The 27,802-nt window shown below is 49.6% G+C and overlaps 1 protein-coding gene across 2 annotated transcripts in view; it reads right to left on the bottom strand.

Moving 5' to 3' along the window:
* Positions 1-27,112, bottom strand: part of PCDH19 (protocadherin 19) — a 56,502-nt gene extending 29,390 nt beyond the window's left edge. For both annotated transcript variants that reach the window (XM_030449237.1, XM_030449238.1), the window contains exons 1-3: positions 24,972-27,112; positions 21,600-21,927; positions 110-168 (exon numbers count right to left, since the gene is read on the bottom strand). In XM_030449237.1, the coding sequence (XP_030305097.1) occupies positions 110-168; positions 21,600-21,927; positions 24,972-27,112 (2,528 nt within the window). The remainder of the gene's footprint in view (positions 1-109; positions 169-21,599; positions 21,928-24,971) is intronic.
* Between the last annotated feature and the right edge of the window lie 690 nt (positions 27,113-27,802).

Here is a 27,802-nt window from a genome sequence, read left to right as displayed (position 1 = left end):
TATTTTGCATACTAAAAAAAGCAAGTAGTATATAACGCAGTAAGGAAGAACATTAAATAATCAGGATTTGGCTGGGCAAACCCCAGTGCTTTCAAGTGAGCCTACATACCTTTTTATTAAATGAGCTCTGCTGTTCACGTAGTTGGAATCGAAGGAGTAGTTTTCTGTCTGGAAGAAGGAAAAGAAAAGGGAGATGGTTACAACTCTGATTGCTCCATGATGGGCTACAGAAAGTTTTGCAGGTCCAGGACAAAAGCCACCAGCAAAGCCCACGGCAGGGAAGGAGCATCCCAACCTGGGACAGACCGCAGCAAATGGGATGAAACCAGGCACGGAAAATTCCAGTGCCTGCAGGTCTTTCCACCAGCTTTCAGAAAAAAAAAAGGAAAAAAAAAAAAAAAGCTGGCTGGTGACCACAGAACAATTTGCAGAGAAGAAACAATGTGACTATGCTCTGTTACAAAACTAATTGCTTTTAATTCCCTGATGGACTTGGTTCTGTGTGCATCAATTTGACTGAAAGTTCAAAAGGTATTTTTCTTATTACAGTATAATTAACATGTTAAAATATTTATTGCATAGATATGTAAATGCCAGCAAGGTAATCCCCTGCCAGAGAATTCAATGCAAGCACTTTTCTTTGTTTTACATAATTTCATTTGCAGAGACAGTGGACTCTTTTATTAATAAAACAGCAAACAATGGGTCAAATGCCTAAAAGTTGGAGGGGAGTGAAAGCAGGGGAGAAAGTCAATGAACTTTTCATCCACAAGCAAAACCCACAAACTCTCTGCATTTAAAACACTGTCTTTTAACCTGAGATTACAAAGCCCTGGGTTGCTGGTGCTTGCAGCAGGTAAGGAGCCAAAAAAAGCAACCAGGTGAGGAAGAGAGCAGAGTGTGAGCACCCAGGAGGCCATGGTGGGAGCTGTCGGGTGGGATGTGGTGGGAGATGCCTACTGAGTAGCAGTGGAAGCCATGAGATAGGATGTGATGGAACCTACATGGCCTGGCTGGGATCTTTCCTGGGGTTTGAGACCCTTGGAGGATGCAGATCTCTTTGCGTAAGTCAAGTACCCCAGTCCATTTGTCCACCCAAAACCCCCCAGAGATGCAGAGAACCCACCTGGGCTCTCATCCAGCATCACCCCAGGCCCAGGGATGCTCCTTGGCTCCACTAGGCAACCTGGGCAGTGGAAGGAGCAGACTCTGCCCTGCCCCCCTTCCTGTGGGCTGACAGTAGTGTGACTCCAGGACAGGAGTGAGGACAGTGACCAGCCCCCCACAGCCCTGTCCTCTCTCCTCTCTGACATGGCTCCTCTTTGCCCCAGCCTTGCAGCTGCTCTCCTTCCCAAAAAGCCTCTCTGGGATCCTCTCTGGCTTGTTTTTATGGCAATTATGAACATGGTAAAAATAAATGCATGCATCTTTAATGTCTCAATAAATAAAGGAAAGCAGAGTCTGCTGCTAACGTAATCACAACTGCAGGATGCAGGGAGCAGGGCTGCTGCAGCAGAGCTGAACGTGAAATCCAATCGTACCCCAGCAGAGGTTACACTGCTCTGCCAAGATAATAAAGCAAAGGCAGCGTTGGTTAAGTGTGACCTTTTCTGAAATACAGCACAATATCTAATTTACCAAACAGGAGCCTCCCAGAGAGAAACATGCAAGGAGCTGTGAGCCGGGGGAGTTGGCCTAGCACTCAGCACAGCTCAGTTATTACTTTCAGATAGTAATTACTGCCGGAGAGTCACGCCAGAGATTTACTGCACAAACTACTGGTCCCTGCAGTTCCTGCATCCTCAGTCCTGCAGGAGGACTTTGATGGTTACAGCTCGGGAGAAAATGAACACATGTATTTTTTAAACACTTGGTGCCCAAGACTTTAAACGCTGAAAAAAAAAAACAAACCAACAAAACAACAACGTGACCCTCTGTTTATCCATCAGTCCTGGTGCTGCCATCCCAGTGGTAAGGATGCCACAGCCCAGCATCCCTCCCATAGCAGCCCCCTTGGAAATCCATCATCACAAAGGGGCTCTGAGGGAAGCAGGGATCAGAGCCTGTTTTGGATCAATCCCTGCTCGGCAGGGAGCCCCCTCCATCACCCTGTGCTGACAGACGTGGGAACTGCTCCAGCAAGCCTGGAGCCTCAGCTGGCTCTGTCCCCACGTCCCCAGCCCCACCACCAAGCCCAGCAGCAGCGTGAGACCCCCTGCCCCCCCCTACTACCACCACCAGCTTCATCCCCTTGTGTGTATGTGTATCTCAGCCCCAGGAAAACCAGGAGAGGACTGGATGGGTGGAAGGGAGGATGCAGAGAGCAGATTTTAGTACAAACACTTAGATCACAGACCTCTAAATGGTCAGAGCATAGACACAGCATGGCCCAGGCTGCAGGGACCAGAGGACACCCGGGGCCATCCGCAGGGAATTCTTAACCCAGTGCCACTGAAACCCAACCTCAAGCTGAGGAAACACCATATGTGATGCCATTCACATCTCCTGCCACAGCCCAGACACAGACCTTGTACTAAATCCCTGCTAACCAGCACCACCAGGAGCTTTGCTATTGATTTCTGTCCCCCCAAAAAAAGACCAAGCCCTGGCCCAACTGAACTCATTCGCTGATGAGCAAACTCCACACAACTTATGTTTGAGGGACTGGAGTAGGGTGCAGTCTCCCTGGTCCACGTGTCCCTCTGCTTGGGATGCTGCCCCACGTCACTCATGAAGACACAACCCCACATCCACACATTCCCTCAGGCTCTGTCCAAGGCAGCATCCGTTCCCAGACTTCGGATCCCCCATGCCACCAAAAGCAGCACAACTAATGCTAATTACTTCCAGATTTTGGACCAAAAAAAGGAGGGACATGGCCACAGGGATAGGAAATGTGCTTCCCTGGCCTGGGGGTTTGCACCCTCGTTGAGAGCTGCCAGCCCTGCCTGCACAAGCACAGTCCTGCCAGGGCACAAGGCAGCCCAGTGGTTTATGAGACCTCTCCTCAGCCATGGGATTATCCATCAAGGTTATCTCCACGCAGGCAATGGGATCAAAACAGAAAAATAAAAAAGAAATGAGATTTTTTCATGGAGGAGGGCTGCTTTATTGCTTGCATTATTCAATCGAGGTTCCCTTGATTTAATTCTAGTTCATTCTGCAAAGTGCAATCACTTACAAACAGAGGTAAAACGACGGGGAAGGAGAACGTCGCCGACATGTCAACATTTTAATTGGGAAAGGATCAACTCCCTCTCTTAATGAGGCCCAAAGAACAAAGTTGAAGCACAAAAAAGAGGGAAAAGCTAAGGCTGGCTGGCACCCATGAAAGTGAGCTTCTTCTAAGGGCATCATCCAGAGGCCAGCCTCATCTTCATTATTTTGGCAGAAGCAACCAACCTGTTACTTTCTCCCTGATCAGCATCTCTCCTATAGAAATCAAAGGGGAGCCCAGCCTGGAGCCCAGCCTTTCCTGACCATGTCTGGAGCTGGGTACAGCAAGGCCCTCTCAAACAGCACTGCCAGTTCTTATCTCTTGCTCATGGTAACATGAATAAAGGATGCTCCTGCTTGTCAGGATCAGACCCTCAGCCTCCGTGTTAGGAATAAACAATAAATTTAAGACACCAGGATGCACTAGTAACACCTGGCATAAAGCCTGTGGTCTCAGACTGTATTTCTCTTGGAGGAGAAAAGATCTGCTGTTCCCGAGGCTGGGGATTTGCCTTCCAGATGCAGGACTGCTGGTGTCAATGCCATCAAACAGAGAGTCCTGGCTTGGTGCACAACTTACACTGCCTAATTTGAAAAATGCTTTTAACTGCTGCCTTAGCAACACAAATATAAATACAACAACAGACAGCAATCAGCAGCGAAATTTACCTTTTTTTTCCCCCCCAGTGGTTGCTTCCAGATAAGGACTCCCAATTCCATTAAATTAAATAGATAAATAAATAAATAAATAGATGTACGAATGTCAGTACAACTCTTATTGACCTGGAGATAGAGGGGGTGGTCACTTCCCTATCTGCAATTGTCCCATTAGCAACAGGGAGCTGCTCTAACAACTGCTCACTCTTTGCCTTAGAAAAAGAAATAAATCCCAGAGGATCTGAAGACAGTTTAAGGGGAATTAATGCAAGTGCCAGCGGAAAGGTCAGCGTGCTGCAGCGACTCTAAGCACAACCACCACAGTGGACTGATGGAGAAACAGAGGATGCCGGCTGGGGTGGGTCCCCAGGGCTGGGAAGAGGTGTCCTGGGCTGTGCCCAGGCTGGGACAAGCACAGGCATATCCCAGCCAGTCTTGGGACAGGTACCCAGGATCTAACTCTTTCATCCCACTTTTCAGCTTTTTTGAGTGTTTTTTTTTCCCATATCGAGCTCCATGGAGATGAAAATCCAGCCTTCCCCACTGCGTTTGATGGAGGGCTCTTGATGGAGGGTTTGACTCCCTGGTTTGCACATCAGCCCCCCAGCAAATCCATGGTTGTTTGAAGCTGTCCCCATCTCTCCCAACCCAAAGTGACAGGTATCCATCCCTCCGCCAGCTGCCGCCTCGGAAGACAACTCTAAAGCATCGCAGCGCAGGTTTTTTTGCCCTTCTTCTCACTTCAGGGTGAAAACATTTCTGTCTTTCTACAAATTATTGTAAACCTGCTGCAACCTCCTGCCAAAGCATGTAGGGACCCTTCAGAAAATCAGCTTCATAAAAATGACACGTTTAGCGCCACTTTTTCAGGGTTATCCCTTGAGCCTTCTTTTTTCCCCCTACGTGCCTCGTTAGTAAAGCTTGCATGTCACCCTTTATTATTAAAAAACAAAGGGGACCTTTCTCCAAGGCTGCAATGTGCATCTCTCATTTTAGGTTTCAGAAAAGCCTCCCAAAAGACACCAAGGGCTCCTCATCCTCTGCATTGAGCTGCACGTCTTCACCAGGAGCACCAGTCTCCTGACCTTCTCTCTGTGCTGCAGGCACCATCAGGGACCACAGAAATGGCAATTCCCAAAAATCCACAGAGCCTTACAAGTGGGAAGGGCAGGGCTTGTAAGACCACTTCTCCTGGTCCTCCTGCAGCCTCTATCCTGTTCTCCATGGGCCAGTCAACCACAGGCTCCAGCATCTGCAATAAAACTGTTGCTGCCTGTTAGGAAATCTCACCACACAATCTCAGCACTTCCTTCTTACAGTTTGCTCTATACTGTGGGTGATCTATTCATGCAAATTAAATAAAAACACTCCAGCTGCACTTAGGAAACAGGGAAAACTTCAAAGCAGGGACCAGGTCAGATGAAGTACGGATCAGCCATGAGGGAAAGTCATTATCATTTAGCAATTATTACCCCATCGGAAGTAAATGTGAAGTTTGAGGCTCTTTTGCATCGGGAGCAGACACAGTATGAAACCCTACCAAGAAACCCCAAACCCAGCACCTGTGGCCCCAGGAGGAACAGCCAGGCTCATCCCAATGTTCTCACCCCAGCAACACTGCTGGTCTCTCCCCACACACCAGCAGGAGATTCATCAGATCCAGCTCTGGGCAGGAGCAGGTCACAAAGGATGTCAGGAGAGATTTCCCCCCCCTGTGTGTGATGCCAATGTAATTAGCCCCGCACTGATGGCTGCTGACGGGGACACCACTGCCTTGGAGCATCAGTCAGGGGCCAGGACCAGTGGCTGGAGACCAGCCAGGTCTCTGACCCACTTGAGGAGTTTTGCTCCTCCTTCCCTGTGCTCATCTGCCACTGATGGCATCTACAACATCTGCAACTGTGGGTGGGGGTCCTGAGCACCACAGCTGCAGCCTGAGAAGATCTATCAGGAGACAGACCAAGATTTCCTAGTTCCTCACTCTCTAGCATTGGCACCTGTTGGCATGGTGGGTATGAGAGAGGTGAGAGCAGCACCAGCCCAAGGCTTGGAGTTAAACCCCTGTGCAAACTCTACCCAAATAGGTACTGCTGCTTCCACCATGGGGAAAGTCAATAAATGCTGAAGGATGTGATGGTGCAAAGTGATGTCTGCATCACCCCAATATGCTCCAATAGCTGAGCTGTGTTGTGACTTGGAGACCCCTGAGCCTTTGGGAAGGACCTGGTTCATCACCAGAGACCATCAGCTGCTCCAGCCTGCTCCACAGGGGCTGGAGCACAAGCCTGGGGAGTGGGGCGGTGGGAAGCACCTCTGCTGTGCCAACAGCCCCAGGCAAGATGGAAGGAAAATATGAAGCAATTTGGCTCTTATTAAGGAGCATTTAAGAGCCAGGGACCTGAAGGAGTTCAATAAAGGTTAAAAGGATCTGACCTCTGGCATCCCACTTTGCAACATCTCCCTATGCCCCAGCTTACTGCTAAAGCCTGTAATACAGGAGATTGCAAACTGTAAACTAGCAACATAGTGTCTCTGGAAAAGTAAGTGCATTTAGCATCTGATATTGATGTTTTATAATTAGATGTAATACAGCAGATCATTTTCCTGCCCTTGATCAATGAAACCAGGGTTGGGCTTTGGGCTGGGCTTTTTTGCAGACACTCTGATTGCTGCCTAAACCAAATGGAGTGGTGCCTTGCTCAGTTCAGCAGGAACGAGCAGAGACAAGGATGTGCCAACACAGCATTCATTTAGATGTACTGTCCCCGAAATATAAACAGAATATTTATTTCTGACCTTTTAAGCACTAATTCCAAATTTAATGATCCACAGTGAACACTCCTCAGAGCCAGACTCCATGGCTGCTTAACACCACTGACTCTCCAATTATTACTGCAGCTTAAATAAAGGGCATGTGGTTCTGATGGACGTTATTAAACACTGAAGGAACTGAGTCCAGCCTCCATTTTCTCTTGATGAAATGAAAAGCATCGCAGAGAAATCACTGAGAGAGTTCATCCTTTAGCATCCCCCAGCTCATTAGAATGAGCAGAAGTATCAAATCAGATTGGATTACAGCACAGGCATGCCAACTAATCCATGCTGAACTCCTGTCCCCTCCCCAAATATATACAGGCTTTCTCAATTTTTTTTGTCTGAAAAAGGATGAGAGGCAGAAGATGGGAGCTGCTGTGATGTGATTTTGAAAAAAGGGTGTAGGATTAGAAACCCAGATTGAATCCCGAGAGCAGCAACACACAATGAAGCCATAATTACACTCCTGAAAGCCACAAATAGTGTCATCCAGTTGAATTTGTCAACATATCAGAAATCTACAGTATGGTTATGAAGAGCAAAAATGCGGTAATAAAAAACCTGCCTCACATTTGGATGGCACCTATAACCCAAAAGCTCTTTGGTGGCTGTAGCAGAGGTGTCCCTCCAGCAGCAGCATCAGGGCAAGCACCCCCAGCCCTGGGTGGGGCACCCGCTTGGCACCACCACCACCCCAAAACTGATTGAAAAGCAAAACAGTAACTTAAAAAGGGGGCCTGCCTTCTATGGGAGAGTGCACAGACACCTTCCCTGGACTGTGAGCAGCCAGGAGGCCAGTGATGCCCCAGCAGCTGCCCAATAATCTCTCCCAGGGTTGGGACAGGAGGGATTTTGGGGCAGGGGGGCAATGCCTCCTTCCCACCAGTGGTCGTAGTGCTGAGCTCACCAGCCCATTGGGGCACAGCCTTCTGCAGAGGGAGGCTGCCTCTATTTGCCAAGGAAAATCCCTGTGGGAATAGAATAGCCAATAAACCTAATAAAAGGTTTTTTTTCCCATCACCTATGGCTGGGACTCTCAGATGCATAAAGGATCCACACATGCAGCTTCCAGCGTGGACTACACCAGTCACTAAGTAGTGCAAGAAACAATCTGGATCTAATCAGCAGCCCTGGGGTAATGGGGCATGACTTACAGATTTGTTAAAAAACCTTTCAGAACTGTCCTTTCCCTGTCTCCCACTATTAGGAATGAAAACAAATATAACAGAGGAACCTTTTTTTTAAACATTCCCATCACTAGGGCTAAATAAAACTCCTTGTCATTCACCTTCTGGAGCAGCAGGTCAGACCGATGTGTTTTGTAGGGAACAGGAGACACCACAGATTTGTCAGTGGAAAAAAAATCAAAGCAACACACACCAAATAAAAAAAAATCATTGCAGATGAGTTAAAAATAGCAAAAGCCGTGAGATGCCACCACCAGCTTGGCACATTGGAGTGACAGGGTGCCCAGCCTGCATCCCTGAGCATGCCCAAGCCCCAGGCCAGGTGGGGGGCACAGGGACATGCCAAAAGGGGTCTGGGCACCCAAACAGGGCACCCAGGAGGGCACCTCTCTCTGCTTCTGCATCTTGGAGGAGATGGGAATGCTCAGAGAAATTCGGCTGTGGGTACCAAACAGATGCTGTGACAGGCAGGGAAGGGCAGGAGGGACCACGGGGACATCAGCCCTGCTCTGTGTCTCATTGCAAGCCCCATGTCTTCTTATTTCTGGGCAAGCAGCAAGTGCTTCCCATATCACTTACACACCCCACGGATGTTTTCATCCTCTGGTTTCACAGGTCTGATTTGGTCCCATGGGTGCCTCCAGCACATGGTCCTGCCCAGCCTTGCAGTGAAACCTCTGCACCAGCAGCTTCTGCCTGGCTCCAGCTACAATTCCCCAGCAATGGTGGATAATAAAAGTGCGGGGAATGGTGCCCTGCATGCTCATCTTGTTATCACTTACACTGTTTATTTGCAATTGCACAGGAAGGTTTGCAATCAGGATAGCCTTGTCCAGCTCCCACTCTCAGCCTCAAGAATATTTTGCTCACATCTTTATTTACCAAAACCTGTTTCTCTCTATTTTAATTTTTCCCCTACTTGAGCAGGAAAAAGCAGCCCACAAAATTTCTTACAGCCATGAGAACCACTGCAAACCCAAGCAGGACTGATCTTCATCCCTGCTGCCACCACTGGCAGAGCCCAGGAGGGGAGTGGGATGTGAAGCCTGACTCAGCTTGGCTCCCCCCAAAACCCACTCCCCTCCAAGGTGTCCCATTGGCTTCAGCATCTTGAGGCACACACCAGCACCCTTCAATCTGCTCTTCCTTCCCTCTGAGCCATGCTGCCAGCTTGAAGGCACTGGGAAACTGAGGCATTTCACTCAAGAAGAGCCTGTTTTCTCATAGAATAAACCGTAGAGGAATAAATTATAACAAAGCACTTCCCAGGTTAGGGGATCTCTGCTCCAACACTAACTGGATGCTCCTCTCCAACCCCTTGCTGACCCCTCCCCTTGCCCTACAGCAACCCCATGTTATTAACAGCCTGGTAAACACAGCCTGGTGGTTATTACAAAGATGCCAAAACCTTACTACTTCTTGTTCCTTCCAGTTAATGTACCATAGCCAAGGATGAATTGCTATTACAAGGAACTAAAAATAAAAATGTTTCAGAGGACATAATTGGCTTGTCTTGTTGGGCTTTTTAAGGAGCCAAAGTACCAGTTCCAGGCTATTAGCCCTAAGGTTGTAGGAGAATGGTGTAAAATATTTCTTCATTAAAACCCTACTTTTTCCATAGAGGTGCTTTTCTTTAGGGTGTTTCCCCCTCCCCCCCATCCTTCTTCAAATTTTTTATATTTATTTTTCGGTCTTTTCTTTTCAAAAGATGTGTGTTATCAAGTAAGCTTTAGCTAAACAAGGGCTTTGAAAGCCCAGGGGTGATATAAATAGACGGGGCTCAGTGCAGCTGGAGAAACAGCCAGAGCCTTCACTCATCAATTCAGGTCATTTTTCTACAAATCTTATGTAATATTCCTCAGTCTTATCTGTAATCTTGGGCCATGTTTAATAATTAGCATCAATTCTTGCCATGCTTGAGGAGATTGTGCTCTGTGCAGGCAAGCACTCAGCCCACCAGCATGGGATGGGAAACATCACCAGCTCAGTGTGCATGTCCTGCAGCTGGGGAGTCCAAGGTGCTTCCTGGGATGGGAACTATGGGGTTTTTTTATCTTTGGAGGTTCTTTGATGCTACTTGGTTCCTAAGAGCTTTAATGACCACCACTACACAACATCAGCAACAACCATGGCAAAACCAAACCCACTTATTCAGCAAAACCCTCTTCTGAAAGAAGCAGATGCTCTGCTGAGGACTGGGTGGGTTGGCACCACTCATCCTCATGAGGATGGTGACAACACACGAGCAAAACAACAACAATTTATGGTCACAACTTTAAGTCCAGCCTGATCCCTGATCTGACTGATGGGAGCAATCTGGGACTGCCCTGGCTGCCCACACTGAGCCTGGCCCAGCAGAGACCCCTCTGCAACTATAGAGGATGCTAGGAGCAGCATGGCATTAAAATAAATAATAATAATAATAATAATAATAATAATAATAATAATAATAATAATGTCAATTATAATGATGATCTATCTCCAGATAACACTGCACAGCAGGGAAAGCTCAGCATAAAAATTACCACAGAGCCTTTTACTCCCTGCTTTTGCATAAGGGGAAGGATGACATGTTGCTCTGTGAAACAACAACCCAACAGGTATTTACTATTTTGGTTTTGTGATTTGAAGGTTGCTGCTAGAAGAAGACTATTTCTGTTAGGTACAATTGCTATTTTTTGATAGTGTCTAGGCAATACCTTGTTAAAAAGGGCAAAACAACAGTTATTAATTACCCTAATTAACCCAATTCATAAGACACATTTGTGTGGCTGTCATGACAACTGCTTTGACTAACTTGCCAAGAATAGCTTAGCTGTCCATTCAAATAAATCCCTGATAATTACTAGTCTAGTTTACTGGGCTTCTGTGATAATAATAATTAGTGCTACTGTACAAAAGGTCACACTAAACAGTTTATGAATGATGCATTTCACATGGTGATTACATGAGTCATGCAGCAGCCAGCACACGGATGCAGCCACGTCCCCAACATAGGGAGATGTCATCAGATGAGTGCCTGTGGCTGCTCTGCCCTCGGGCAGCATGGCAGGCTGAGAGGGAGAAGTCATTAACATAGGAGGAGAAATAATCAAGGGAAAGTTGGGTGAAGCTGGATGACCACCAACCAGCCTCTTCAACAGCTGGGGTGTCCATCTGTCTGTCCTTCCAACTACCACAAGCCAGGATACAATACTCTACTCCTAATGAAGGCACTGGTAGACACCAAAAAACTTTCAAGCCTGACCTGTTGCACATTAGTATCTTATCTTGTCACCTCATTTCCCTTGCCATCAATGACAAGTAACCACAGTTCACCTCTCTGGTTTTGGTGTACTTACCCATTATTAGGTTTCGGGATCAATGTGAAAGGGGTTGAACACAACTCAAGCCAGGGGTGGGTAGCTCCAGCCCTCTCTGTCTCCATTCTTGCAGGAAAACACCCTCCAATCTGCACTCTGAGTGTCCTTATGATGAGCTGTAGCTCCAGCACATCCCATGGGCAGCAGGCATTGCTCAGCCCAGCACTGCTGCTCCCGAGTCTGCTGTGAGCCTACAAAGAAAGGTCCACCTTCTCCCAGCACCCACCTGTGCTCCTGACACGGCTATGATCTCATTTCCCTTCACAACAAGATTCCAGGCCCACTAAACACCATTTTTCCTTTGCTGGGGTTTGTAGGTGAAAACTGATCCATGGGATTCCCTATAACTGCACTCAGGTGGAGGTGAGGACTGCAATGTCCCACCACTAACGCTGCAAAATCCTGCCAAACCCCAGGCAGCCCAGGGCAGCAGGTCAAGGACAGAGGCAGCACACTCACACTGAATACAGAGGACAGCTGCCAGCTCCATGGAAATCTATGAAACCACCCAATTTAGAATAAATGCCGATTAAATACCACATATGGTCCTTATTGTCCGTCCCCTGTTACCTATCATAAAAGGCATCTGCACGTAAACAGGGTCTTAATCTGCAAATATTTGTCTGCTGCAGCACTCTCCTCCCTCACCCCCACCTGAACTTGCAATTATTCTTATTGATTGAGTTTAAGAGAGCACCACACACCCGCCTTCAGCTGCCACGTGCCGAGCAAACGAGAGAGCAACGCGGGGCTTGGCTGTAATCATCACCGGGGCGAGCAATTGCCCTGTCACACATGGTGGGTTATGGCTTCAGACTGAAGGCAGCAAGGCCAGATGAATGCTTAAAACGTCGTTACCATGTGAAAAGCAAGGATGTAGAAATGACACCTCCTTTCTTAACAAATCTGTTCCCGGAGCATCGCCCAGCTCCGCGAAGATTTCATCTCATTAAACCCAAAGAGCCAGAACAGCTCTTGGAGATGGGGCATGGGCTCAAATCTTCTTTGTGTGCCACAACAAGCTCTGATGAGGACATCCTGATCTAGAGGAAGATGGATTTGAGCTTCTGAGAAGGGTTTCAGTGCTGGAGCTTGAGCCCAGGCTCACCTGTGCATCACCCACAGCCTTGGGTGAAAGCAGGTGCTAGAAGCTTAGGTGCTTTTATCAGACCCATCAGGAGAAACAAGGGAAACCTGATGCTGAGCAGAACCTTCCCCAGTTTTCCCAAGTGAAGTCTGCAGCTCTGTTCAATATGTTAGTGCCTAATGAAGGTTTCCCCCATATTCTGCAGGGTATAATCATTCTCCTCCTAATGAGCATGTGTTAATAGCATATTAATGCTGACAACAACTAAGTGCAGAGAATAAGAGACAAACATATTCCATAATTCATCTTTTCTTTTTTTTTTTTTTTCAAACAAAGGAATCCAACGTGCAGTTGAGTGAGCCCCAGCACAGCAGGAGCCCAGGGCTCCCACAGCGATGCTGCCAGCTCTGGTCCACAGGCTCACCACAGGATGCAGAGCCCAGATGGGACCATGGCTTTGGTCTCTTACTAACCCAACCCCTGCAATTAATTGATGTACAGCAAAAGATCTCAGGCCAAGTGCAGAATTTCTCCCCAGACAGGGGACACAGCCACAGAGGGGGCTGAACAGGACCACAGAGGAATTGCTCACAAATCTTCGGAAAAATGTTTCACTGGGCAGACAGGTTTGGATGCTGTTTCTAAGCCAACAGTCGTGTGGATTTGATTACTAAATGTCACTTAATCTGGGTCCCTGCCAGAGCATCCAGATGTGAATCTGAATATGAAAAGTCCAGGAGGGAGCAGGTGATGGGAGCTGCAGGAGCAGGCACCAAGCCCCCATCCTTGCTGCCAGCGTCCCAGCCCATCTGACTGTCTGTGACTGAGTTTACAAAAGCTCTCAGACATGGAAAAGAACACACATAAAATGGATTTTCCTGTTTTTTCATCTTCAGTTGTGATGACAGCTCCACAAAACCCTGACAGTTCCCCAGAAGTAGCACCAAAGTGCCCCGTGGGCAGGCTGCCCACTGCCGGGCGCTGCAGGGAGCTGCTCCCACCACCACACACATTTAGATTTCCAGATCGATAATCAATGCCAAAATCAATAACAGGGAATTTAGCTACATTATAAAAACAGTAAAATCAGCCAATACTGAGAAATGACTATTGAGTCCTGTGTTTTCCATACTCACTTAGTCTAATAATGGTGAATGATATTTTCCAAGTACATTATTCAGCAATAAAACCACCGAATTATTTGATCTCTTTCTAACCTTTATGATTCTAAGCACTCTTTTTGACCCAGATTGAATGAGGCAACATCTGCAGAGCCTTTCACAAAATTGTACTCAGCGTGCACTATTGTAGGTCTGCTGCCAAAGATAAATGTTATTATTTTAAAGCCATCATCCTCCTAATAGATGAGCAAACGCACTCCATTAGCATAGCCTGCAGAGCTTTAGCATGGGTGAGAAAATGCCAGAGGGTTTTTGCTTAATGGAATTTTACATACCTGACTTAGGATGGGTTAATGCAATCCACCAACACAGGAATTTTAAAACCTGCCCTGTGGCATACACCTGCCATGACAAAAGATGGTATAATCCGACAAGCTCCAGATCCCCGTGAGAACCACAATGGATTCCTGTCCAGATCTCTGGTGGCCAACAGGGTGTGGAGACGAGGACCTCACCTGCATGACTCTGATGCACACAGACCTGCTCTATTTATCACAAATCTACATGATTTATTTGGTGTAAGGAGGAGGAGCAGCTGGGGCTTCCATCAGAGAGTGAACAAAGAGCAATACCTGTGATGCACATCTGTCCACTGCAGCATTAGCAGTCACTGCACTCAAGCTTCCTCCAGCCTAAGGAGAACTCACCATAATTCCGTGTTAAACAGGGAGTCACTTCAAGGATAAGCCCTTATCACTTGTCCAGCTAACACAAGCCATTATTTCCTTCCAGATTTAGACTAGAAAGTAGAGGGAGACACTGAAGAAGCAATTCTCCAACATGTGCCATGGGCAAGCCCTGTCCTAACAGGAACAGCAAAACTGGGATCTGTCAACACCCTTAATATCCCTTGGCTAAGCTCTGGGTGATGCTCTCCTGGGGACCACAACTGCAGGGGACCCCAGGAGACAGCCTGTCCATAGCCCTGCAAGTGCTGCGCTGCCTGCAGAGCACCCCATCCACCACCTATCCAGAGAACAGTCTAATTTAAATTATAATTACACTTATAAGTACACAGATTACAACTATTTATGCTACAAATAAGACCATCCTGTATTTTAATTAACAGAAAATGATTGGAACTCAACTATAGCCTCTACTGGGAACAATATCTAATCATTTATTGAAGCGAGACCATGCCCAGCCCCGCAGGCAGCCTGGCAGGGAAGGGGGAGTGGGAAGGGCAGGGGTCCCCCAATCCCAGCCCTGCAGCTGCTGTCCAAGGGGTGAGAGGGGTGAGAGGAGAGGTCTCCCAAGAGAGAAGGAGAGGGTACCTCATTGGAAAGCCTAAAACCTGTTCTGGGGATGGATGCAGGCAGAGGATGAGGGGCAAGCAGAGCTCTTTTGGGAATTATGGAAAGAGCCAAGAGCCCAGAGGCCTGGGAGGGCACCTGGCTAAGGAGCTCCTCTGGCTGAAAAACCCTCAGGAGGGACTTCAGGAGCTGGCAAATGTGGCTCTTCCACTGAGCTGAGCAGATGGGTGTAAGGTTATTCAAAGGCCTTAGCAGTGCCTCTGCATCAGCCAACGGCAGGGAGAAACCACAGACTTCAAAGTGCTCAATACAACAGGAGCTAATTTGGAAACTACTACAGCACAGGCCATAAATAGCATGCAAGACCCCCCCTTTTGATGCAATTTTAAAAAAACTTACTATAAATCTTTCCTAATTTAAAGGAAAATTCTTATCTGCCGTGTAAATATAGTTGCAGGAGCTTTTTTTATAGACTCACCAAGGAAGAGATGCACCAGAAATGTGCATCAGAAATTCAAATTCTCCAAAAAGAAAAGCTGTCTAGCCTCTGCTTTCAGTAAAGGTGAACCATAAAACACAAACCAATTGCATGAAAACATTATATATATGTACATAGTTATATAGTTATATACTTATATATAGGTATATTACATACTTATTTACATAACTGGGTACAATACATAATAAGTATATACACATTTAATGTGCTTAGCAATACATTGTGTATATCATATATCAGATAATATATAACAGAGAATATATGATGCTTAATATCCAGAATGTTATATATAAAGATATAATCATGATACCTTTATATAACGGTCTTTCCATCCAAGGGAAAGGTTTTTACTGTAAATACATCTTGGTACTGCCACCACCCATCACAAACTGCCCCGAATTCCTCCACAGATCCTTGTCACAAAACCCTGCGGTCCCACCCAGCCCAGACCCTACTGAGGGCTGGAAAACACTTGGTGAAAAACCCTTGGAAAACCCAAAGCTTTGTCAGTGCAGGATCATGGCCCTGCATTGCCCATCCAAAAGCCAAAATATATTGAACTATGGACTGGCCCAAAACACAGTGCAGCCATCAGCAAGAGATATGGTTAAACATGAATGGGAGCTGGCGTGTTTATCTCTGCTAAGGAGTATTCAAACGAATTTTTCCAAAGGGAGAGCTTGGAGGGATTACATCAGGAAATGTATAATTTGGTTAGGCTGACCTCGGAATGGAATAAAAAGCAGCTGATTTCCATAATGTCAGCCCCGGTGCTCGGAGAGGTCAGGGAACGTGCATCGATACACAAAACACTTTGGGAGTCATTAAGCCGGAGAATTTGCTGGGACTGGTGATTTGGGGGAAGATTTAGAAGGAGCAGAGAGAGCATCTGGGGAGGTTCAGGGCTCCCACCCCACCAGCTCTGCTCCCCTGTGTGCAGCGTGCCAGGACCAGTGATGTTCCCCAGGGCTGGCACACCAGGCACTGCCTACAGCCAGAGGCAGCTCTAGGAGGGGGAATAACAGCTCTGAGAGGGATGCCCAGGCCCATAAAGGCTGAGGCACGACTGGGAGCTGTGCCCTGTACTCATCCATCACCATGTGCATGGAAGGCACAAAAAAGTGCTGAGTTACAGTGACCTCCCAAGGAGAAAACAAGACTGGCAACGCTGGCTGCAAAGGCAGCCTCCCGACTACTCGAACATCACTGCTGATAAGGCTTTAATTATTATCTCTGCTGAAAATAAGCCTTATTTCAACAGCCTGGCATGTCACAGAGCCACAAACTTTCTCCGGGTTGGAAATTATCTCCTTTTTCTTTCTTTTTTCCTCCCTGCTCTATACACAGCATTACTCAGAAGCAAGTCAAATCCCTTCCAATTATGTATCATGACGTTTCCCCAGTGTTACACTAAAGCAAGGCCCTTCACTTCTAAATGGCATGGTTTATAACAAATTGTCTGTTATACCAGACAGAAACTGATTTCCTCAAACCCAGCATATTAAAGTGAGTACATTCATTCTGTGTAACACACAAAATGTGATTATAACAGACACTTTGGGGGCTTTTTAAGGCTAGCGGAGAAGAGGAGGATAAGCTGGAGGGGAAGAAAGAATTGACAAGTAGAGAAATGACAGAGAAAGAGGAACAGCCACGCTGATTTCATTTCTTACAAAACAAAAATCTTTGTGTGTTGTAGAAATGTGCTTTAGTTAACACGGCCAGATAGCCAGAGCAAAAACTGCCAGTGCTGCCTGAAACGAAAATTGCTCTATTGTGCTTAGAAAACCATTTCCTACGGCTAGGAGAATGCTTTCCAGGTAGTAAAAAGCATATCTGAAACCACCAGGGCCTTATCCTGCAACTGTTGCTTGCTCAAATAATCCCCACAACCACGAGGAGTCCAAACGAAATCAGTGTGAGTGAGGATTACGTGGGAGTGTATCAAGGTTGAGGGATTAGACCCGGATTATCACTAAACCCAGTAATTCCCCATCTTATTGATGGTGGCCACCAGCTCAGGAGGCAGTGGCTTGCCATGGCCATGATCCCCAGGTCCAGGGCCAGGTCTGGGAGCTGCCGGGCATGGGGGTCCCTGGAGGGCTCAAGTCTTGCTGGATCAGTGGCTGCTCCACCTTGACTTTCTCCAGTAGGACCTACCATATGAGCACCAGAGCAAGGCCACACCTGATCCACACCCTGCTCGACACCCTGCTCAGGGTGTAGCAGCAGTGCTGTTGCTTCCCTTTCCTGCCACTGGCACGATGGAGCCATCCTAGAACCCTACAGAGAGAGTCAGTCTGTGCCAATTCCACCTTTGGATGTCCAGCCTCCCAAACAAGGCTCCCATTTCACACCTCCTCACCTCTCCTACAACAGGTACAGGCCACCACTGTGGCTCTGGGATAAGACCAAGGAGCAAAGCAAGCTGCCATGCCCTAGGGGATGCTCCCTGACCTGGGCCAGCACATGATGCTTCAAAACTGTTTCCCAAAGCAACACAGATTTTGGATGTCAAACTGTGTCTGAAACCCAGGTGCAGCCATGACAGGAACATTGTTTTATTTTTAAACCACAAAGTCAAAATCCAGGTGTGTAAGTGTTACCCAAGGGTGGCTGCTCTACATGCAAGTTGTGTCCCAGGGATACTAAAAACTTCAGCAATTCAGAGCAGCTTCCCCACCACCCCAATGCAACGTGCATTTTTATCAAGGAAGCTGCCTAATGGTTCCTATTAATTTTGATTTTTATTCTCCTGGTACAACTTCCAGTAATATACATGCAAAACTTGACAACAAGCCCTTTTGGTTTCCAAGCTGAATTCTCCTCCAGCTCAGCAGGAAGGGGAAAAAAAAGCCCTCAGCAGCAGCAAAGCCTCTGACTGGCAATGCCCTTGCAGCTCCAACATGTCCCACTCTCCCTCCCGCAAAACAAGTCAAAACACTGAAGGGGACCAAGCCTCCTGCTGTCAGCTACAATCACCAGAGCTGCTCACAAACACTTTTTGCCATTGCTGCCTACAACCACAGGGATGCTAAACACCATGAGCAGGGGGCCCTGAACAATACCCAGGGACTCAAGGGACCACCAACCCCCAGTGAGTCCAGAGCCCCCCAGGACATCCCCGAATACCTTCTTGGCAGCCCTAACGTGGCACAAGCAGAGCCAGCAGCCAAACCTGGCCCCTACCTGAAGGGAAAAGCTTTTCAAGGGTTGTCTCAGACTTCTTTTCCAGACACAGAGGTGCAGCCCCTGCAGACACTTCTGTTTAAACATTTCTGGATCAGCAGGGAAAAGTGGGGAGCACCAACGAACCCAACCAATGCCGGCACGGCACAGCCAGCCCCAAGACCTGCCACCACTGCTGCAGCTCAGGAAGAAACATTTCCTGAAGCTCCACAAGCAACACATCCCTGGGGACTTTTATTTCAAGGTTTCTGACTGCTGAAGTGAATGAGCCTCACATTAAAGACCAGCTACACTGCGAACCCACCCTGCCAGGACAGCATGGGTCTGCAGAAGCAGCTGCTTACACCCAGCCACAACCATTCTATGCTAAGTGACACTGCCAGCAACACGTTTACCTCCTTATTTTATCTTTTATCAACCGATGCTTTGCCTTCCCATCAGGAAAAGTCACTCCTAGGTGGAGCAGCAGCAATATCTCCCCAGTGCTGACACGTCCTAAAGGCTCCCAGGGGAAACGCCATCGGCCTCGTCGCTGGAGGTGATTTCAAACCAGCCCAGGCAAAGTCCCTCTGGATGTACTGCAGGGAATGGATTGGCTCTGGAAACTCTGGGCAGGAACTGTATGTATTAAAACATCATCATCATCACCTGGAGATGTACCAATAGCACACTTCATACACATATCATCACACTGTGACGCCTGCTGAGGCTGCGTTGGGCTACAGTGGGCACATAGCTGCAATGCACCCCCGTGGAAGCATCTGTTGTGGAGTTTCCATGTCATCCCCTGTGCCAGGACAGAGCTGTCACTCTAACCACCACGGAACCTTCTCACCCTCAGGACTCACCTGAATATCTAGGAGCCAGCAGAGCCTACACCACCAGCAAGATAACATTCCTTGCAACAGCTAGAGGCGTAACGCTGACACTCTGCCAAAAAACATTCAAGTTCCCACCCTAAACCAAACCTCCAAGCAGCTTCCAGTTTTGATTTCTCCTCCCCATGCCCCAGCCCTGCCCTTTTGTCCAAAAGCATCCCCAGGGAGTCAGATCAGCAGATCCCACTGCGAGGGCTTCTAGAGGACACATTTTAATCTGACACTCCACGGCACTCATTACAAGAGGCAAACTTCTTTCTCCAGGCAGAGGTACCAGCTCTTTGCAGCACATCCCACCTGCAGGAGTGATGGGGCAATGGGGTCAGCTGGAGGCACAGGGAGAAGCCACAAGAGGTCTTTCACCCCAGGGGTTCTTTGAAGAGCAGGAGGAACATGGGCAGCACTGCCTTCTGCCCACAGCTGCCTGTTAACTTCATCAGCTGAGTTATGATGCTCCTGATGGTCCTTCCCTCCTCCCCGGCACCACAGACCTCCCGCTGCCGGCATGCACTTCTGCCTAATGCCGACGTGTGATGGATTTTATGATTGAATTTTGTCTGTGGCAGTGAATCACAGGCTGACAGGGTGCTCGTAGCAAAGCACCAGCCAGAAACGTGCTCGAGACCCCTCTCCAAAGGACACCACTCCTCAGGGACTGCTGTCCTCAGAATCCCTACAGCAACAGTCACCGCCAACTTTGGGATGTGTCCCCCAGGAAGCTGGGCACCCTGAGTCCCAGATGGTACCCAGCAAAGAGCCCAGACACATCGGAGCATCAACAGGGGGACCCCAACACATGATGGGTGGTGTTTCCTGCCCTCAGCCTGGCCAGGCACAGTGCAAGGAGCAGGTGATTTTGGCAGCAGCTCTTCTGCCTTATTTACCAGAGACAGCTTTATCCCAGACTGCTCTGACTCAGACTGGGATGCAAAGTCCCTGCCTCTCCCCCTCAGGGCATTTGGGAGGAGCAGAGGAAGCTCAGCTCTGGATACATGCAAGCAAAATATAAGTGCTTATATCCAGGTTACTTCCATTCAATTATTGCTAAGAAACCCTATTACAGCTTTTATACTGGTAACAAAATTTAAATCAAGACTTAACTCTCTGGACCAGAGCTGGGTCTCTCCCACCATTCCCTCCCAAAGGCAGGTGGGATCCCAGCCCCACAGCCCAGGCAGCTGTATACTGGGCTCTGCTGGTTCACCCCTGCACTAGCTGCCTCCTTTGCAGCATCTCAGCAGGTTACCTTGAGAAGGCAACACTGTAGGGTGAGGAGCCTGCACGCCAAGAGCAGGAGAGGCTGGAAACACAGTCTGGCCAGAAGAAGGCCAAATGTCTGTGATCTGTCACAGAGGTCCCAACAACCTCCTCTTGACCAGCCAGTCATTAAAAGCTGTGCCTCTGCTTTGAGTGACCAGCATTTGGGCTGGGAACACCCCAAAACTGGGCCAGAACCAGTCTGTGACCTCTCAGGTAGGTCGTAGAGGGCCAGGCTCTGCTCTCCACAGAGCAAGTATAAATCTAAAGCAGCTCCACTGTCTCCAGCAGCACTATTTTGCATTTACACCAGCACACCGAACGCAAAACAGAGCAAGCCATAAATATTTTAGCTGCTTTTTCAGCTTTGTTATTCTGTTCAAAGCAGGAAACATGACAAACCTTTGATTGTTTTGCTTAATACCAAACAATAATTCAAAGAGAGACAAACAAGCAACATTAAATGATGCCTGTGATGTACAGGAAAGCCGATGAATTAGAAGAGCCTGATGAGGATGGGGTGTGTCAAAGCCAGCACGTCTGTCCAACGTGGCGAGGGGACAGTCCCGGTCCAGGTGTGCAGATAGTCACACCAGGGCACCCCAGCACAAGCCCCTGCCTCCAGAGCAACAGCCACCAACACCCCTTGTGATGACCTGATGACCACAGGCGAGCGTCTCCTCCCTTGGCAATTCCTCAAAACCCACCGGGCAAAGCAACCACCTCCAACTTCCCCAAGGCAGCCAGGTCTGACCCACCCACACCAGCAGCCCCACCTGGGCATTTCTGAGGGTCTCTGGGGGGATGAAGTACCCACCCACAACCACACATTCCCCAGAAGCCACAAGGTGGGTGCCCACCACTCCTCTTTGCCTGTCCTCCATCACCCCCTCACTCTGGGATGTCCAACACATGGAAGCCACCACTGCCTGTTTGCTCAACACCTCGTTTCACCAGCGCTCACACTACCAGACCCGCATGGTCCAGGTGCAAACCTGCATCAGGAAACCCACACTCACCTCGGGCAGCGGCATCCCGTTGATGATGAGGTCGGGCTGCTGGGGGCTCTGCCCCGTGAAGGTGTGATGGTAAATGTGGTTGGAGCCAGCGTTCCTGTTGTTCTGGCTCTCCACGTTGAGGAAGGTGCTCTCAGAGCGGCGGCAGCCCAGCGGCAGGGTCTGCTGGTGGTAGTCGAAGTAGTTGAGGGATGAAGTGAGGGAGGAGCAGCTCACAACGTTCATTTTATCCGTCTCTTCCACGTCCCGCGGTACCAGGCGGATATCGTTTTTGCTGATTTTCTTCTTCTTGCTTGATTTCTTCTGATGCCCGTAGGAGTATTCGGCGATTCTGGGGGATGGAAGGAAAATGAAACAGCTGAGAGCATCCTGAACCCTGCCCCGCTAAATACACACGCAGGAACCCAGAGGGCTTGGCCCCATCTCCATTTAGGATTCTTAGTCATGCACATTACGTCATGTTTTGGGTCTGGTGGCATGACAGTCATTAGCTAATTTTCATATGTATAATGCTTTCAGGTCAAATAAGAAAAATAATGGGAAGGAAGAAAGCCTATGGTTTTTTCTAGCATTTGTAATTGCTGATATTTAGTTACTAGGAGTAAAGTCCAGCCTGCAGAAGAGAAAAATTGAGATGTTAAATTCCATGGCTTGAAAAGGGTACGTGCATTCATTTCCATGCATAATAAGGATTTTAAAAGTGATTTAATTTGGTCCTTGTAATGAAAATTCAAAATGAACAGCAGATTTTTTTCCCAATTCATTTTCCATAGCAGTAAATAAAGCAGACCCAGAAGCAGTCCTAGCTGGCAGGCTCTATTCTCTCACACTCCAAAGACTGTTTGTTTATTAATGTGTTATCCAAATTACTGGAGTCTTGACTATCTCCTGACAATACCTGATAACTTGAAATCTTTTCTCCAACCGCATCCTATTCCTCCCTCACCCCCTGACACACACACTCCCTTTTGCTGGGAAATGCCTTCCTCTTCTGGAAATCGGAGAACAACTGTGTTTTGATCCTTTTTGACCTTTTTTTTTTACTGCAAGCTTATTTTTCACTGCTTTTCATTCCCTTTTTGCTTCCCACCTGCCAAAAGAATCAACTGATGAAAGTGCTCTGTTTGCCTTTTGCAAAACACCAGAGGAAAAAAAAAGTTACCATAAAACAGCCCCTGAGCAAATAATGACAGTAATGCACCTTGCATTAACTGGGTATGCTTGGCTCAGAGTGACTGTGGCTCCTTCTCTCCATAGTAAGCAACACAGCCCCAGCCAGATGAACTGGTACGTGCAGATCAGTGCCCAGCTCAGTATTTCCCAGGGAAGCACATGAAATGCTGACCCACGGTCAGACACACACATTTGAATGTCAAGACTTTGCTCTCCTTCTTGTTATGATAACAGCATTATTAAAAATAAATAAATAAATCAAAAATACAATGGAAATAACAGGAGTAACGTGTTGAATTAATAGTAGTTTATCTAGAAAGGCAAATATTGGAGAAATATTCTTGTTCTAAAAAGCTAATTGCCTGAGCATCAAAATACCACCAGTCGAACAGCTCTCATACAGCCTTATGTTCCTCATAAATTAAGGCATTTTATGAAGACTCCCTAGCACCTGTCATGAAGAACCTCTGAAATAAGGCACTGCAAAGCCCAGAGACACACAACCCAGCAGAGGGAGAGGGTGCCCCATGGTCACGGCCGCTGCTGAGCCTACCTGGTGTTTCTTTACCTCTGCAGCTGACTTCTGCTCAGATGCATGCTGACAACAGCCCGTGCATCCCCCTGAGCGTGCACATAAAGCAGGGGAAGGCAGGGATTTCTGTTGTGCCAACCATCTATATGCTGCTGACTCGTCTAACAATGCTTGATGAAGCTTTAATTGTTTTGTTTACCTAAATGTTTAAGTTTGGCAACGCAAGAGCCCAATTATTTCCTGCAGGCATTCATTTTGCTGTCCTTTCTCTATTGACCAATTATTTAATTAAACTGCACTTCATTAATCCCTAGGCCATCACAATAAACCCAGGGCTTATACATATGTGTGAAGCTGTTAGGGGCACCGCCACAAGACGATTTTTATCCATTCAGGTCCTATTCTCATTTAATGGGCCGAGCTGGCAAGAAATCTGGTATATGAGCTTTTCACTTGAAGCTAGACATCCCATAATACAGCACAGACCGACCTTTATTTGCAGACGATTTTTCCCCCATCGAGCAAAAGGGCTTCTTATGAACGCACTTTGCGCTGTGAAAAAGGGGCATAAAACCCGAACTCGCTGGCATTATTCCTGCGTAAATACAACTTTAAAGACGGCACATCCCCCCGCGCCGCAGAATTGCCGGGGGCCAGCGTGCGTTTCCAAGGTAGAGCAAAATTAATTTCCATCCCTCCCCTCTGAAACGACTCGGTGCCGAAGGAATGGAGAAGTCACGGCTATTTCACTAGTAACAGGATTAAACCATTTATGAGGCATTGCAGCTGCTCTTTTATGGCATCTGATTGATATTCATGTGTGGTTAGCATTTGTCTCCTAACTTGTGTAACACAGAGAATAGTAAAAGAGAGACAATAATCGCCGGGCTGTTACATATTCAGGGGACTGGATTTCCCCTATCACCCTTTCAGCAGCTCCGGGGGCACGGGGCTGACCTCCCCCTCCGGCATTTTGGACGCGGGTAGCACGCACCCAGCCGCGGGCAAATAACGCAGAGCTGCGAAAAATCCTCCCTCACCCCCATCGCTCTCAGCCCAATCGCCTGCTGGACCAGCACCCCGGGGGAAACGGGGTGATTTTGGCCACTATTTTCTCCAGTTGGTCCCGTGGCCAGCCGTGGCCAGGAGCCGCAGCGGGTACACAATAGCCCTTTTGACCGGCGAGAGAGGGCTGAGGGATGCGGGATGCCACGGCGGCCGCTCACCCCGTCTGCTGCGGGGCTGCTGCGGTGGGCTGGGGGGCTGTGCCCCCCCCTCTCCCTCCCCCGGGGAGCTGTGCCCACGGAAACCACGGGGGGATGTGCCCAGGGGAACCAGACACGCCGCTTCCAAACTGTTCCCTGCGAGGGAGCGCAGAAAATCAGGGATGCTGCAACAGATTGTCAAGCCGCACAATTAACTCGATTCCTTACTCGGCAGGGATTTCTGCTCGCCTCCCAGAGAAGGATTTTTTTTTTGTTTAAAGCTTCACAGGAAATTTCCTTAGAGGGACAGGAACCTCACTGTTGCTCCTAATGCAAATATAAACCGCCACCACCACACACACACACACACCCCTTCCCAAGCATACAGCAGCAAATGGAAAAGTAACTGTGAAAAGAACCATTGGAACAGCCCTGGCAGGTGCACACAAACAAAGATGTCTTTACCTGCAGTTGTAGGTCCTGATTTCCTTGTTATCCCTTTTGCACTTGACTGCCACAAAGATCATGGTGACAAAAAGAATGGCTGCGATAGACCCCAGGGCAATAATGAAAATGAGGGAAAGGTTAACAGATCCTATGGACTCCTGGGCATCCAGGGCTGGAGACAGGTATATCAAAATCAAGGCAGAAGCTGAGAGAGATGTTTTTCCATGGTCATGAGCCACCACGATCAGCTCATAGGCTGTCTTTGCATTCTCCCCAAAGGCTCTGGTGGTCCTTATCTCTCCATTGACCTGGTCTATCTCAAAAAAACCTCTGTCTCCTTCCACCATTTCATAGGATAGTCTGCCATTTTCACCCTCATCATAGTCGTCTGCCTTGACCACAGTCACCAAGTAGCCAACCCCCGCATTCCTGGGGATGTACACCTCCGCGGTCCCATTGACCAGTGGTGGGGCTGTGATCACAGGAGTGTTGTCATTGACGTCCAGGACAATCACCCTGACGGTGGCATTGCTCTGGAGAGAGGGGTTACCCCCATCTTTTGCCAAGACCTTGAACTCAAAGGACTTTGTCTGTTCATGATTGAAGGACCTCAAAGCATAGATATCTCCAGAGTTGGGGTTGATGGAGACATAGGTGAAGACAGGCATGTCCCTGACTTGGGAGGGCACAATCTGGTAGGAGACACTGCCATTGAGGCCCAGGTCAGGGTCCCTGGCTGAGACTGAGAGGAGGTAGGCCCCCGGGGTATTGTTCTCCTGCACAATGACCTGGTAATAGGGCTTGGAGAAGTGTGGATGGTTGTCATTCTCATCAGTGATCTTGACAGTGAAGGACTTGGTGGCCTGTAAGGAGGGGACACCATTGTCTTTGGCCTGGATGGTGAGGTTGTACTGGTCCCTCTGTTCCCGGTCCAGACGGCCATCCACAAGGATGGTGGAGAAGCTCTCATACTCCTGGAGCCGGAAAGGCACGTTGCCCAGGAGCTTGCACTGCACCCGCCCATTGGCCCCTGAGTCACGGTCTGACACCCGCACCAGGGCAATGACGTACCCTGGTGGGGCGTTCTCGCTCACCTCCACCAACTCGCTGTTGACGGAGAGCAGGTTGATGAGAGGTGGGTTGTCATTGGCATCCTGGACGCTGATGGTCACTTTGCAATGGGCAGGGATGGAGTTAGGCCCCAAGTCCTTGGCCTGCACATCCAGTTCATAGACGTGACCCTCCTCGTAATCAATGGCACCACTCACCGTGATCAGGCCGCTCTGGGGGTCAATTTGGAAGAGGTCCCGGGCCCGTTCAGAAACGTAGCTGTGGAAAGAGTAAAGGACCTGGCCATTGGTGCCCTCGTCTGGGTCAGAGGCATTGAGGCGGATGACCGGAGTACCCGGTGGGGCATTTTCAGGCACGCTGACGGTGTAGGCCGGCTCCTCAAAGAGGGGGTTGTTGTCATTGGAGTCGATGACGCGGATGCTGAGCTCCACAGTGCCAAAGTTGGGTGGGTCACCGCCGTCCAGCGCAGTGATCACGTAGCTGTAGTGGGACTGGGTCTCACGATCCAGGCTCTTCTCCACCACCAGCTCAGCAAAGCGGGACCCATCACCCCGGGTCTTGGTCTCTAGCCCAAAGAGGTCATTCGGGGTGATCTCATAGCTCTGCACACCAAAGCTGCCCGAGTCTGGGTCGTAGGCACTCTCCAGTGGCACTCGGGTGCCAGGACTGGCCGTCTCCGAGATCTCCAGCTCGATTTGGTCCGTGGGGAAGCTGGGTGCATTGTCATTGAGGTCCTTGATCTCCAGCTTGATCACGCAGATCTCCATGGAGCTGGACATCACCTCCAGCGAGATGACGCACTTGGGGCTCTGCCGGCACAGCAGGTCCCGGTCAATCTTCTGCTTGGTCACTAGCAGCCCCGACCCGGGGCTGATATCCACCAGGTGGGGGGCTGAGTTGGAGACCACCCGGAAGGCAGCGGGCTGCCGAGGGTCCAGCACGAAACCGGCGTCCCGGGCGTCCTTGGCGACGTTGGCTATCACCGTGCCGGCCCGCTGCTCCTCCTCCACCGAGTACTTGAGGTTGACGAGGGCTCCGGCGCCGGCCCACAGCAAGGCGGCCCCGAGCAGCGCCGGGAGAGCCCCCATCGCCGCCGCCCCCGCCGCGCCGCGCCCCGACGGCGGCTGGCCGCCCGCCCGCCCGCCCGCCTCAGGGGCCCGCCGCCCTCATGCGGGCAGCGTCCGCCGGACTGCCCCGGCGGCGGCGGCGGGCGGCTGCGGGCACCGGAGCCGCGGTCCCCCGCGCCCACACCAACGCAACCCGCTCAGGAGCTCCGAGCCGGTGGCGCCGCGGATGGGCTGGGCATGGCGTGCGGAGCTGTAGCGAAGTGCCGAGCCCGCGGGGTGCCGAGCCCAGCCGCGGGGTGCCGAGCCGAGCTGAGCCGAGCTGAGCCGAGCCGCGCGGTACCGAGCCGAGTGGTGCCGAACCGAGCCGCGCCGATCCCGCTCCCGCCGGCGCTCGCTGCGGCGGCCGCGCGCCACTGCCCGCAGTCCGGAGCGCCGGCGGGCGGCGCGAGGGCGGGCAGCACAGGGCCGGGCGGTGATGCGGAGCAGCCAATGGGAGCCGGGGGGCGGGGCCAGCGCGCCGCGTCTTCGCCAATGGGAACGCGCTGAGCTGCGCTGCCGGCCGGGGGGGCGGGGCCGGGGCGGGGCTGGCGCGGAGCGGCGCGTCCGGTGGCGGCGGCGGCGGGCACGGAGCGGGGCGGACGGGATGGGTCTGGTGGCCCGGAGGTTGTTGCCCCGCGGCGCCGAGCCCGGGAGCTGCGGCTGCACCGGCGC

The sequence above is a fragment of the Calypte anna genome, chromosome 4 (assembly GCF_003957555.1).
Source record: "Calypte anna isolate BGI_N300 chromosome 4, bCalAnn1_v1.p, whole genome shotgun sequence".
In the NCBI taxonomy this organism is placed as follows: domain Eukaryota; kingdom Metazoa; phylum Chordata; class Aves; order Apodiformes; family Trochilidae; genus Calypte; species Calypte anna.
This window is presented reverse-complemented; position numbering and strand designations above follow the sequence as displayed.